The sequence below is a fragment of the Spinacia oleracea genome, chromosome 1 (assembly GCF_020520425.1).
Source record: "Spinacia oleracea cultivar Varoflay chromosome 1, BTI_SOV_V1, whole genome shotgun sequence".
NCBI lineage: Eukaryota > Viridiplantae > Streptophyta > Magnoliopsida > Caryophyllales > Amaranthaceae > Spinacia > Spinacia oleracea.
In genome coordinates, this window is record NC_079487.1 from 99171064 (window position 1) to 99185741 (window position 14678).

A 14678-nucleotide genomic window follows, 5' to 3' on the forward strand; every position below is an offset into this window, starting at 1 on the left:
GGTGGGAACTCCTAGTACAAAAAAAAAAAAAAAAAAAAAACATGCAAGTATGAAGGTAATACCAGCAATTACAGCAACATTGCGTTAACAAAACAAATTTTGAGCCTAACAACATTGTTGACCTCTTTAATAAGGCCCGAAGAGAGTGGGAGAGAAAAACCATTCCTAAAACCTCTCACAATGAGAAAAACCCCTGTTCTTCTTAAACCACTTTCAACCTCCTTCCGAGCTTTCACCTTCATCAATGGCGTTCCCCGCCATTATTTTCTCTCTCCTTCAACCCCCAAATCCCCAACCCATCTCCAAATCCCTCGAACAAACCCTGAACCCAAATGGGTATTCTTCGCTACTTCCTCACTCCCTCCACCTGAATGGATCGAACCCTTCACCGATATCTCCGACGTCATTATGCAATCTAATCAGAAACTTCAGACCTCCATCTGGGTCTCTCGAATCGTTGAAATCCTTGACGGTTCACCATCAATGGAGATTAATTTGACTAATTATTGCAACAAGTTCTTAATTAAACTGACGCCTAATTTTGTTGCTTTTGTTTTAAGTTCAACCCAGGTGAAAACTAACTCGGATACTGCCTTTCGGTTCTTTTGTTGGGCTGGTAAGCAAAATAATTACAGTCATAAGCTTGAATGTTATGTTTCTTTGATTGATGTTTTGGGTGTTCCAAATGAAGTTGATAGGATTAAGGCTGTGTTTGTTAGGTTTAAGGAGTTGGATTTTGTTATGAATGTGAATTGTTTTAATTCTTTGATTAAGAGTTTTGGGAATTTGGGAATGGTTGAGGAATTGTTGTGGGTTTGGCGGCGAATGAAGGATAATGGGATTGAACCTAGCTTGTATACTTACAATTTCCTGATGAATGGACTGGTGAATTCTATGTTTATTGAGTCAGCTGAGCAGGTTTTCGAGGTGATGCGAAATGGAAAAACTCGGCCTGATATTGTTACTTATAATACTTTGATTAAAGGGTATTGTAAGGCTGGAAAGACTGTGAAGGCGATGGGGATATTGAGAGATATGGAGGTCGGAAACGTAGAGCCCGATAAAATTACTTACATTACTTTGATTCAGCTTTTCTATAGGGAGAACAATTTTGATGCCTGTTTGTCTCTTTACCATGAGATGGTGGAGAAGGGATTGGAAATCCCACCTCATGCTTATAGTTTAGTGATCTGTGGACTTTGTAAGGGTGGAAAGTATGTCGAAGGAAATGTGGTTTTCGGGGACATGATTCAGAGGGGATGTAAGGCAAACATTGCAATATATACCACGCTAATTGATTCGTATGCCAAGGGTGGAAATGTGGAGGATGCTATTAGTCTGTTGAAGAAAATGAAGAGAGAGGGTTTTTCTCCTGATGAGGTCACTTATGGTGCTATTATCAATGGGCTATGCAAAAATGATAGACTGGAAGAGGCCATGGGATACTTGAGGGTATGCACAGATGATGGAATTGGTGTTAATGGTATGATATATTGTTCTCTCATTGATGGCTTGGGTAAGGTAGGGAAAGTCAAGGAAGCGGAAAGGCTTTTTGAAGAGATGGCCGTGAAGGGTTGCACTCGTGATTCTTATTGCTATAATGCGATGATTGATGCTCTTGCAAAATGTGGAAAAGTCGACGAGGCTTTGACACTCTTTGATCAGATGGAAGATGAAGGGTGTGACCAAACAGTTTATACATACACCATACTCATGGATGGATTGTTTAGAAACCATAAAAATGAAGAGGCGTTGAAGTTGTGGAATTCGATGATAGATAAGGGTATTGCACCAACAACAGCTTCTTTTAGAGTTCTTGCAATTGGACTTTGCCTTTCAGGTAAAGTTGCCAGGGCTTGCAGAGTATTGGATGACCTAGCACCAATGGGTGTAATACCTGAAAACGCTTGTGAAGATATGATTAATGCATTGTGTAAAGCTGGGCGCATTGAGCAGGCCTGCAAATTGGCTGATGGGATTGTTGATAGGGGCCGAGAGATACCTGGGAGAGTCCGTACTGTTCTGATCAATTCCCTGAGAAAAGTGGGAAAAGCGGACTTGGCAATGAAATTGTTGCATAGTAAAATTGGTATTGGCTATGATAGAAGGGGAAGTATTAAAAGACGAGTGAAATTCAGGAGTCTCCTCGACATTTAGATCTGGGAAGCAGGCATCAATGAAGTCGACGGTTCAAGAATGGAGGAAGTACCCGTCAATTGAAAGCAAGAAAATAATACTAGTCACGAGCTGGAGTGATCACCAAGTAAGGCAAACGTTAATAATTTAGCCACTCTATTGCATTATTTTTCTTGGTTTTGGTTGATTAAGTTTGTCTTCATATGAGTTCTATTTTCCTTTTGTGTAAGATTTCTTAGAAGGTAATTTTTGTCTTCCTAAGGCTTTGTTTGTTCAATACCTTTTGTTTTGTCACAGGTAAGGTCGGCCACTGAAAGTCTCAGGAAAATGATAATGTCTGAACAGAAGGAAATAATTGTCAAGTTATGCGGTTTCTGGTATATTGAGTTCCTCAACATCTGGCAACACATCTCGAAGTGAGAACCTTGCGGATCTTCATGATAATGAAAATTATGCAGTTTACAAGTTCAATGTCAGGTAGAAATTTATCTGGTTTTCTTTCATTTTCCATTGATGTTCTGCTAACAATTGGTGGTTGTGAGAACCAAAATATCCCGAAATTCCACTGTTATGCTTAGTTGCTACTCCATATTATGTACTGTAGTATGATGTTTATGCCACTTACCACAAGTTAGTGCATGTACATATTACTAAGAGATTTGATGCTCTGAGTTGGAAGCCAAGAGCTGTATCGTTTGCAACCCAATCTGACGTGAGATAAGACCCTGCAAAGGTCATGGATTTGGGAAGGAATGATCTGATCCTCTGATACCTCTTCTACCCGTGATGGTGGTGGTTGACTACCAACCCAAAAGAAAAAATGTAGAGACCTAAGGTTTTTCCAAAATCCCAGAATATAAATTGGAGGGCCAATTGATGTCCTTTGGCTTTATTCTCCAATGAAGATCTGACCTAAATGGTCATGCCATCAAGTTTGCCTGTAAGCTGCCAGCGGCCAGCCGTCGGCTTCGCCCATCGGTACTCGTTGCGTGAGAGAAGTGATACCTTGTTCTTTTGGAAAATTTACCTTTCAATTGAACTGAACTTCCATATTAATTATGTCTTTTTAATTATTTGGTAAAAGTAATTGTTTTTACTTTGACCTTCTCATACCGAACAATCCTTTTTGACTCAAGTACAGGGTTGCAAATATTCAGTGGTGCTGCTAATTCTTTTGAAGATTCTGTGGTGAGGAGCGATATGTAAAGTGAAGCCTCGGAGGAGTGCTGATATCCAAAATTAGCCCACTCCACAACCCCCCCACCCCCCCACTCCTACATACACAAAAGAATAAAATGTGAGCGGCACAGTGGGTTTGGCATAATACTTGAGACTTAAGAGCACATTGACCAAGTCGTTCTCTTTGTTTCAATCCTCATATATTTTGAACTTAGCCTCATATCCTCTAGTTTTTCAAGGACCGAATACTTGGATCTGTATCCTTGAGTCCAAATTGAATAGACTATAGGTGGATTGGTTATACTCCTATAACTTTTTTAGAAACATAAGTTAGACCTGCAGTAACTGCTAATTTTTAACAAGGATTACAGTTAAATTTTGGGTGTGCTTGCTTGTATAAATTAGCCTCCTGGGTTTAATTTTGACAGAGATTGTACTAGAATATGTAAATATATAACTAGTCGACCTTAGTCTAAGGTGACCTGTGATTCTCCAGTAAGTGAATTCAGTATAGTTTCTAACTGGACCATTTTCACTCAATTTGGACAACCTTGAAGAAGATACGATCAAACTATAGGGATATCTTGGTTCATGTGTTTCTTCCTTATCAAGTTTGAATGTGTATTGTCTTTTCTCGTTGGTTGTTGGTTGCATGATAAGTCTTTGAAAGCTTTGTTTACCAATAAGCCATGTGTAGCTCTTTGAACTAGTCATGTTTCACACAGGGCAGGGTATATAGGTAAAAAAGGTAGCTCAGTGGTGAATTAGCGAGATTAGAAGCTCTGTAATTTCCCATCAGGCATAACTTGGCTACATGACCTATGTGTACTATAAAAGTAAATCTTGGACTCACTGTTCAGGATTCAAAATTTCAAGGTGATACTACTGGTCTAGTTCGAAGTGTATCCAATATATTCCTCCCTTAAATCCTGTGTAATAGGCTTTATTCACTATTACATGTGTAGATCAAGGAGGGATTGGATGGTTGAAGGAACGAAAGGTCCATAGATTTATTAGACCAAATATTGTTAGGAGACACTGAACAGTGAACAGGATGATGTTGGTGAATTATTGTTATATAGATACGGAAGTTGTGTTATAAAAAAACAAAAACAAAACGGGAGTTTACAAAAAAGTTATATTCCATTGGAGGTAGGATTTTTCTGTTGGAAGGTCTGGTGGAATTTGCATTTTACTTTGTTTCATTTTACCTTAAGTTGCTAAGGTTGGAGGTGAAGTGTTTGTAATGTATATCAAGCCCTTATTCGGGGCAGTAGGTTTTGGACCCAGGGCATTGTAAACTGAGGCAAATACCAATATGCTGAATGTTGAATGTTATATACTGGATAATTTGTGATAAGTAAATGGCTGGTGTTAATATGGTGTTATTTACATAATCTGAATTTCAAGTCTGTCAGGAGTGGTTTGTAAATATTTGTTTGGAATTGTCACCTACTTCCTGTCATACTTGATGTGATGGATGATAATTCTGACAATCTAGAAACTGTCCCTCGCAGAGGTTTTGAGGCGGTAATGTAATACGTATTCTAGATACTATAATCTGCGAATTGGTTGTCATTATGTTTTGTAAAATATGTAAGGATTGAGGCGTAAAGGATGTTTGTGCATGTTACTTACTTACTTTGCAGATTCTTGTTTATTATTTCTGTATTGCAATTTGCAGATAACACATAATTCACTGTAATATCTGCGAGGGAGATTCTGAAACAATGCATCATCTTTCCTGTTGTATCTCTGTTTCAGCTCTTGTACGTTCATTGATGGGAATAATGGCAGTCATGAAGTGAATCCAGATGATTTTGGAACAACAAAGCCTGATAAATTATGTAAGATTCTTATTGGATACAACACCAATTGTTCATGTTTGTCTTCTGACTCTTGTCTATTACTTCGGTATGATGAAATTATATCTGTAAATATTATCCTAGGCTGTGATTTTGTTAACTGAGGTCATATCTGGCTGCTTATAAATAATCATGGGCCCTTTAAGTCCCGTGTAAAAGAAATATTGAAGTCTTATGTTATTAGAAGAAAAGATTAAAGTTTCCTTTTACCTTTTTGGCGACCAACTTCTGCATAGTTTTACTTTTCATACATTCCATTAAGCCGTAGAGGTCCCTTGTGACGGATGTGTAAGTGATACGTGCTATCTTAGTTCACCAATTCACACGAGATGTTCTTTTGGTGGGGCTGATTGGTTTCTGATATCCATTTCTATGATTTTTCTATGGAGTTATGTTTTTTGACAAATATTCACTATTAATCGAACTGAAGGTAGATGGAATATTCATGGGAGTTATGTACTTCTTGGGATGCCGATTTTCCATGATTAATACTTCTTAATAAGTCATGATTGCCCAATTGGTGAATGGGAAACCAAATAAGGCTTTAGATCTGATACCACGACAGTGGTGTTTACTGTCCTCTCTTAAGCTCCTGCTTGGAGTATGGATCACCAATATGTTAAGGACCTACTTCATCCAGTATGTGTGTGTTTGCTAGATTAATTTTATTATATTTGTTTGATCGCATGGTGTTGGGGGGTGAGTGGAGTTCTATTGCCTTTCATGAGTATCAGCGCGACAATAACGAATTATATTGTAATAAAGAGCTGTTGGCACGTTAAATTCTATTGCCTTCACTAATAAGAGTAAGCAGATTCTAGTGATGCTGATCCTGTTAAACAATTTTGACCATCTTCATTGGAATATCGTTTTTTGTGAATTATTCTCTCTCTCTCTCTCTCTCTCTCTAATTATTCCAAGTATACTTATACATGCTAATAGAGAGTGGAGGATTGGAGATATGAAATTATGAATGGGAGCTATGTAGCATTCTAGTGTAATTTGTAATTTTGCCCACCTAGATTGCTTGTGTATTTTCTACTGGATTCCTATGTGCCAGTTTTCCACATCTTTATTTCTATTGTGATATTGTCTAACATATGTTTCCATGTTAAATAATTGCTCTAGGTGGAAATCAAAAGGATAATACCTAAAGGTGCTGCCCAAGCAAATGGTTTTAAGACTAAGAAGATCTTTGTTGGGGGCATTTCGACAACTGTTACAGAAGGTCGGTCTGCTTCTAAACTAGTATTTATTGTTTAATATTCCTCTTGGACATGGTTGTTACTTGCTAGCATTCTTGATACTGATTTGCTCAATTGTTGATTCTTTTTGTCGGAATAGATGGTTTGAAGGACTTCTTCTCATAGTATGGTAAAGTTGTGGAACATGAGATCATTCTTGACCATGCTACAAAGCGATCTTGAGGATTTGGTTTCGTTGTGTTTTACAATGAAGAAGTTGTAGATGATATTCTGGCTGATGGAAACATGATCGAATTGGATGGTTCAAGGGTGAGTTTAGCTATCTGGTCTCTTTCTTAGTACTGTGTATCCTATGTCACCTCTGTTTAGATCAATTAAACAATGGTGTAATTTACCTTGTTCTTATAAAATTTGGTAGTATTTATGCTGATCTTTTGGATGTATCTCAGTATGACCTTTGAAATTATTGATGATCATAAAAGGGTTATTTTCTTTTCTAGCCAGACTCTCAGGAATGACTGTAGGTTTTACTCAATTCTTTGTTGTGGGTTGAGATCAAGAAGGCTGAACCGAAGAAAGCCTCAAACCCTGCCTCGGGTTCAGGTGCTGGCTATGGTTCAGGTCCTAGAGGATATGGAGCTATGAATTTCCATGTTGCCACGTTCTTTGATAGGATTCGGGACGCATTGTTTAAAGGCTTTCTTTGGTTCAGCCACTAGGACCTGAACCATAGCCAGCACCTGAGTCATAGCTAAACTGAAAAAATTAGGAAATTTTGACGGCATAGCTAAATCATGAGCTTGTGAAACTCTTGACGGACGACGTAAACATGAACTGTGTCTAACCCCTTAAGAAGAACATCTAACGCATCTGCTCCAGTTTACTGGAGTAGGAGAGCCAAGATCCACATACGATGAGCATAAACAAAGTTTGAAGTGTCAAGACATGTTAAGGTTGAAGGAAAGAAAACAACAGTTCAATTGGTAACGAACTCACAATGCTATGGTAAAAGTTCACACTTAATTTTCTGAAGTTCACACATACAAACATAGTTTTAATCCTTAACTAGTTTAGGCTTCGTGTAACGCACGACTACTACTAAAACAATATATTATTTTAATAGTAACTAAAAGACTTGTGATATTAGGAAAACATGAAAGTAAAAAGGATATTTGAAAAAAGTCATATTCAAAGTGGTGTAAAAAAAATATTCAAATGAACTAAATATGCATATTACTATACAAAGTTAAAAATTATAGTCGTTTACTTGTATGTAAAACGCTCTAACAACGTTAACCAAACCCGAATAACCCAAGACTAATTTTCGAAAAGATCCGAGCATAACCGAGTTAGTCAAATACAACATATTTTGAATTGAGTAAAATCTTGATAAATAAACTTATATGTTAGTATACTAAGGCTGCGTTCTATTCACCTGATTTCCACTTATTTTTCCTGAACTTATCTTATCTGAACTTATCTGAACTTAACTGAACTTATCTGAACTTATTAGAACTTATCAAAACTTATTTTAGTTATAAATTGTACTTTGCCAACCCTTATTTTTCCTGAACTTATCTTATCTCAACTTATCTGAACTTATTTTTCCTGAAATAAGTGGAAATAAGGTGAAAAGAACAGGGCCTTACTATGTATTATTACTAGTCTTATATGCACGCGATGCGTGCGGAATTATATAAAAACTTAAAATTGTATTACTATCACTAATATAAATATTGGATAAAATAATGTTCACAAAGTTCATATTTAAGAAAAAAAATTAAGCTCCAAAAGATGATGTTCTCTGCTCAATCGTCTTTCGTTCTCTTCATCATCATCTCCCTCTTGATCCAACTACGTAAATTTGTTGAGGCTAATGAATACGAAGATTGTAGAGGGACTTTTCTTTGTAGAAATGTCAGTTTAAGCTATCCTTTCTATGACGGACAAATCCGTCCTGCATATTATAGTTATCCTGGTTTCCAGCTCGATTGCAGTGAAGAATATGATACTCCGGAGATTTTGGTGACAACAACAGCAGAGAAATACCGTGTTCTACAGATGAATTCAAGTTCACAAACAGTCTTTGTTGCTCGAAATGACTTCTGGACTAACTACTGCCCAGACAGGTTGTTCAATACCAACATCAACCATCAGATTGACAGCCCAATCCAGAAGAGCAGCTTCTGTTGGAGGAAGATGCCTACCAAGCTGAAAGCACTCCTCTTCTGTCTGAGATTCCATGACTTGCTCCAGGGAAAGACAGTCCAAAACACCAGTTGGAAGTTCTCTGAACCCAGCCTAAGAATTAAGCACAACTAAACTGATTAGACTCAATTTTTATTGAAAGAATTAGAGTGCGGCTAACATGTATGGACTTATGCAACCAAATGTGAAAAAATCTGGCATCTATTTTGGCAGCCACATCAATATAGTATGTAGTTCAGAAAATGAAATATCAAATGCTAATGAAAGACTATAGAATATGGATGAAATAACTGAAATGCACATATACATGATAGGATTCTATGTGCTTCTGAGGCAAGTACTTACAAACAATTGAATCTTCTTAGTTACACACATACTCCCTCCGTCCCTTAATACTCGCACCGGATTGACCAATGCGGAGTTTAAGACATTTAAATTGACTTATTAATTTAATGGGTGTTAGTTGATAGTTGGTTTTTTTTTATAATATAGTTAGTGGGAAATGGGTAAGAGGTGGAGAGTAGTGAGTGGGGGTGTGAATTTGTAAATGATTTTTTGTAGGGAATAGGGGTGTAGGTGGGGTTAGTAAGTTAGTGTGAGAAATAATATAATATTGATATAAATTTTCATTTGTAGAAGCGGTGCAAGTATTAAGGGACAACCTGAAAAGGAAAGCGATGCGAGTATTAAGGGACGGAGGGAGTACATGTTACTTATATTCATTCTCTGTGTGTATAAACTTAGTAAGTGCTTTAAAGAGCAAGGGCAAGTTAACAGAATTTTCATGAAAAATTTGTTGGCATGTGGGTTGACGAATTAACATGACATAAATGCCAAAGGTTAGCTCCAGACCTTTAACAGGGTCAATGTAGTAATCAAATAAAGATAGCAGGTTAAGGAAAATACGAATAGAAAGGCGCTATAATTTAACATCCAAATTTTTAAATGGGATCATTATAGATAGTTTGTAAGACCATGAACTAAAAAAAACAATGATACATACAGAAACTTTGTTAACTTACTCATATTTCACCCTTGTCTCGGCTTTGTTCCTGCAAACAGCGAACCACAGTTGCATTCAGAATAAACGCGTAACAATAACAGAGGAAAAACATAATTCTGACTACAAGAAAAACTGCAGAAAATTACAACAGAAATTTCAAAGTTCTTTTTTTCACAACAAAGAAGCTGATTAATATTGTTCACATTGGTTTTTACCAAATGTGACAATAATTTCATATTTATACAGCACCAGGAGGGGAGTAATTAAGTAAAGCGCATGCCAAATGATTGAAACAAATATGCAGTACAAAATTAAACAGTAAACATCAGAAACAACAGCCTAAGGATTAAAAGTAGGCTTTAAGCAACATATAAATTAAGGATGATCATTTTTTAATTCTACAGCCTTAGTGTTATGTGACAATATGTTTCAATCCTTAAACATATTGGTTAAGTAAATGAAAACACCAAGAATTTCATTTTAGTAAGCAATAAAAAATAAACCAACCAAAAAGTTTTATATGCCCGCGAATATGTATTCGTAACAATAAGTTTAGTTTGCCTACTGAAAAATCATAAGCAATTTTAGCCTTAATTTTACATTCCTTGATAAGTGAACCAGGCGATGCGTGCGTATGATGGAGTTTCTGCTGAGTTCCAAGATGAGCTAGATAGAATTTTGAACCGATAAACAACAAAATCCACAAATTCTTAATAAGTTTCATATTCAAAAAAAGAAAAATAACACAAATAAGTTGAAGAAGGTTATTAATAAGAAGATAAAAGGCTTGCCATATGCTGCAACAACAAATTGCAGAAAAGAAACAGCAACATATTCATCTTAATCCTTGCATGCGTGACACCAGAATCTAAACCACCAAGAACAAAAGATAAAACACAGAAGGTTAAGAAACTTACTCCCGAAAATTAGCAGCAATAACTCCCTCCGAATTACTGCAAATACAACAATCAACCTTCAAATTTTCATGGAAAAAACCTAGGGTTCAAATTCACATTCGAATAGTATTAAATAGTAATCTATTTTATGATCTAATCATTTGAATCACTTATCATGAACAAAATATAAAACACAGAAGTTAAGGAAACTTACTCCGGAAAATTAGCAGCAGAAAATCCTTCCGAATTACTGCAAATACAAAAATTAAGCTTCAAATTTTCATGGAAAAACCTAGGGTTCAAATTCACATTCGAAGAGTAGTAAATTGATTAAGTCTATTAAAAATTGAAACCGCAAGAATGCAAAAACGAAAAAACATAAATTCAAAATTGGAGCCAAACGCACGTTGAACATGGACGTTGTCAATGTTCATAATTCAGATGCGCCCACTTCATGTTCATGGTGGAGGAAATCATTTGACTTCAATTCTTTAATCTTTCTCCATTTTATCCGACAAACACCTTTTTTTTCTCATCATTACATCAACAAACCCAACCAACTTTTCACCTGCAATTCAATTCTTCTTCAATTCAAAACCCAAATTTTGTACTAAAGAAACCACCTAATTTCTTTGATTTCCCAAATACCCACCAACAGTTCGACGAATTGCCTCAGAGAACAGAATATTCAAAATGGAAAACCCCAATTACCGTGGATACAAATTGCATTTCACATTTTCAATCTTTTAGTGTACAACTTACAGAGGATAAAAGAAAGAGAAAGAATTTTTTATTGGTTTTTTGTTCTTGATGTTTCTTGAATCGATCACTTAAAATTTATTCTTGAATTTCACTTTTTGCTAAGTTTCATCGGGGGTTTAACTTTAGAGTAAACTAAAACCTATAACGATTGTGATTGCTACTTTGATAGGAGCTGCAACTGCTTGTAAATAATTCTTGTATTGTTCTTTTATACGGAATAATAGGCATAACATATTAGAAATCCAAATCATATTTCTAAAACCTAATCAAAAGCAAAACCTCCTTATAAATACGCTCTCAATTAGTAATGAAAATTGCAAAAACGAAAACAAAATAGCAATTAAAATCCCTGTCCTAAATCAACCAACCAACTGTCCTAAACAACAACCCAAGTATTGTTCAATTATCGCAATCCAAAATCAATTATCCGAAATAAAAAATGAAGGGAACTAAAACCAAAATCGGATCAAACAACTAACCTTAGACAGAAGGCGATTCTTTGGAAGAAGTTTAGCAACTTCAGCCGGAAAAACTACGTGCCTGAAAATAATCACAAAACAAAAATAAATTATCAAAACTTAATTAAAAATTCTAATAATTATATAAAAAAATAAAAGTCCCCAAATAATTAAATTGCAGTTCAAGTTATCAAATATTCGAGTCCTACCCAAATTCTTCACATTGCTTAATTCAAATAAATCTAACAATTTCAAGAACAATCGCACTGGAAAAAAAAGAAATGTGAGGGGAGAAACAAAAGATTAGAAGCAAGAAATAAATCAAAACACGCATAATTATTTTCCCTTTCCCCCCTTTTTTTAATCCGAATAAATTAAAAAATGCATAATTCTTAAGCAAAGTCAAAAAACATACAACTCATCGGCCAAGAAAGCTTCGGTGTAGGGTCTTTAGGTGCCGGATCCACATGGCCCCACCACGAAGACGACCACCGTGCTACACCAAACAACGGTGGTGTAGCTCGCAGCGCCGCCGCCATTTCTGGTAGAATTTAAAGGTTGGAGAGGAAAAAGTGGTGGATGCGGAGGGCAGACGGTGGTGGGATATTTGATCATCCTCGTCTACAACAAAAATCAACGAAAATTAAAACAAAATCTAAGAAATAGAGATGAAAATTGAAGCAAAATCTAGAAATATGACTACCCGTAATCTGGAAATTTGGCTATCGAGGAGAGGTCGTCGCCGGGGCGGTTGAGGATGACCATCTTTGCGGGACAACTTGCCGGACGACGGCGAGGAAGCCTCGACTTCTTCCCCATAATCTTAAAAATGGAATTCGAAAGAGAGAAAGAGAGAAAAAATGGAATTCAAAAGAAATGAGAATTGAAAGGGTTTGAGAGTGATTTACCAAGGAGAGAGAAAGAGAGCAAAAATTGAATTGGAAAGAACTGAGAATCAAAAGGGTTTCTTTAGTGATTTACCTAGAGAGAGAAAGAGAGCTATGCGTTATTGTGTGAGAGTGAGGCGGCGGAGGTAAGGGATTTCCGGATTCCGAAGTGTTTGAAAGTAAAACGTTTGAGAGTGTTTTGGTATTTTAGATTGGGGACACGAAAAGTGACGTTACGAAAAAGCCCCTCAGCTCTTGGCTTATATAATAGAGATTTTAATTAACATTCTTACTTACCAGTTACCATGTATTATATTATTAGTAGTAGACTAACATTAGAAGTTCATTTATCACTATTTTTTATATTTCTTATCAGTTTAAAAAGTTATAATAATACATAAATAAAATTATATCATAAAGAAAAAAATAATATTGATTTAGCTTTCCTCCAATAATATATTATGCAGTACACATCTATGGTAATTAAAATATATTTTTATCTTAGTTTCCTGAAAAAACGTAATGTAATTTATTTATTTTAAAGTAAAAAAAAAAATTTGGCGGGAAAAAATCGCACCAGGAAATGACACGTGTCTTTCCTGGTGTCTCTTTTAGTATATAGTAATAGATATTTCGTACTCGTAAATTTGTGAAAGTTTTTTTTAATAACTATTATCTAGAGTTGTCAATTCTCAACCTGAATCGTTGAATCTGTTGGGTTAATCTGAATGTTAAGAACTCAAACAATTAATAACCTGTGAGCTGTAACCCGAAACCCGATCTTATCCAATAATATTCAACCTGAACCCGAACCGTCTCAGAAATATTAAGCCGATTAAGATCCGAACCCGATAACAAACCATCATGCGGCAACCCGAACCGTTTCAACCCGGGAAAAACTCATTTACAACCCGAACCGTTTCAACCCGGACCGTTTACAACATGTAACCCGTTTACAACCCGAACTATTTCAAGATACAAGTTGTTTTAACTAAATTGACTTATTCATTAACAATTGAACTTGTTTGTCTCGTTTCGTTGTTGAACATGTTAGTCTCGTTGATGTTTAAATCAATATGAATATATGATAAACTTGTATTTACAAACTTTGCAAATTGATTGCATATTCGTTCTCATTATCGATTATTAATTATAACGCTATTAGTTATTAATTCATCAATAAATGTTTCATGAATACGAAGTGATAAATTCTATTAGTCATTAGTTCATGGTTATCTATGATAAAACTAAGCCGTATACTATATACTCACTAACTCCATTGATATTAAAATTTTAACCCTTTTAAAATTTAGTTACCACCATTGTCTCTTAATTAAGGCATCCATATTGTAATATAAACGTATTGAAAATTGCGATTTTAGTATAACCAGATATTGTTTATAATTTGTATCCGAATTAACCTGACCAGACATGAACCGATCCGATGTGAGCCCGACCCCATATGATATGAACCTGTTACAACCCGGCTAAACCTGTTTACAACCCGAACCGACTTGACTTGAACCGACCTGACCCGAACCGACTATAATCCGACCCGAACCGATTATAACACGGCCTGATATGAATCCCGCACGATACAACCCAACCTAAACCCGTTTACAACCCGACCCGATATTAACCCGAACCGACATGAATCTGACCAAATATGTGTCAACCAACCCAAACCCGAGCCGAATAGTTAATTTTTCAAACCGACCCGGTTGCCAAATGAACTCGTTTCAACCCGTACCGATGAACCCGACCCGAACCCGACACGTTTGTCCGAATTGACACCTCTACTTTTATCTCTACCCGTAAACCCACTGGTGAAACTGTGTCCATGACTTCGAGATGAAATTAATTTTACCATACTAGGTTAGGAACCATGCAACGCACGGATACTGTCAAAGTTGTGTTCATGACCTCGAGATGACATGAATTTCACTATACTAGGTTATGAACCATGCAACGCACAGATCTTACTAAACTTGTTTACGGAGTATTATTAACGATAACTTTTGTGTAAGACCGTCTTACCGGAAAGACCACTTTCACTATTTAACTAATTGATTTCATTGC

The 14678-nt window shown here is 36.1% G+C and overlaps 1 protein-coding gene across 1 annotated transcript; it reads left to right on the forward strand.

The window, feature by feature from the left end:
* The first annotated feature begins 87 nt into the window (after positions 1–87).
* Positions 88–6884, forward strand: LOC110798483 (pentatricopeptide repeat-containing protein At1g03560, mitochondrial). The gene is made up of 5 exons (XM_022003661.2): positions 88–2263; positions 2434–2613; positions 5080–5162; positions 6309–6408; positions 6525–6884. The coding sequence occupies exon 1, from the start codon at positions 181–183 to the stop codon at positions 2155–2157; it is 1977 nt and encodes a 658-aa protein (XP_021859353.1). The 5' UTR covers positions 88–180; the 3' UTR covers positions 2158–2263; positions 2434–2613; positions 5080–5162; positions 6309–6408; positions 6525–6884.
* Positions 6885–14678: the final 7794 nt, after the last annotated feature.

Bases quoted from the DNA above. Each gene is read 5' to 3' on its own strand.
- LOC110798483 (XM_022003661.2), top strand. From the start codon at position 181: ATGAGAAAAACCCCTGTTCTTCTTAAACCACTTTCAACCTCCTTCCGA.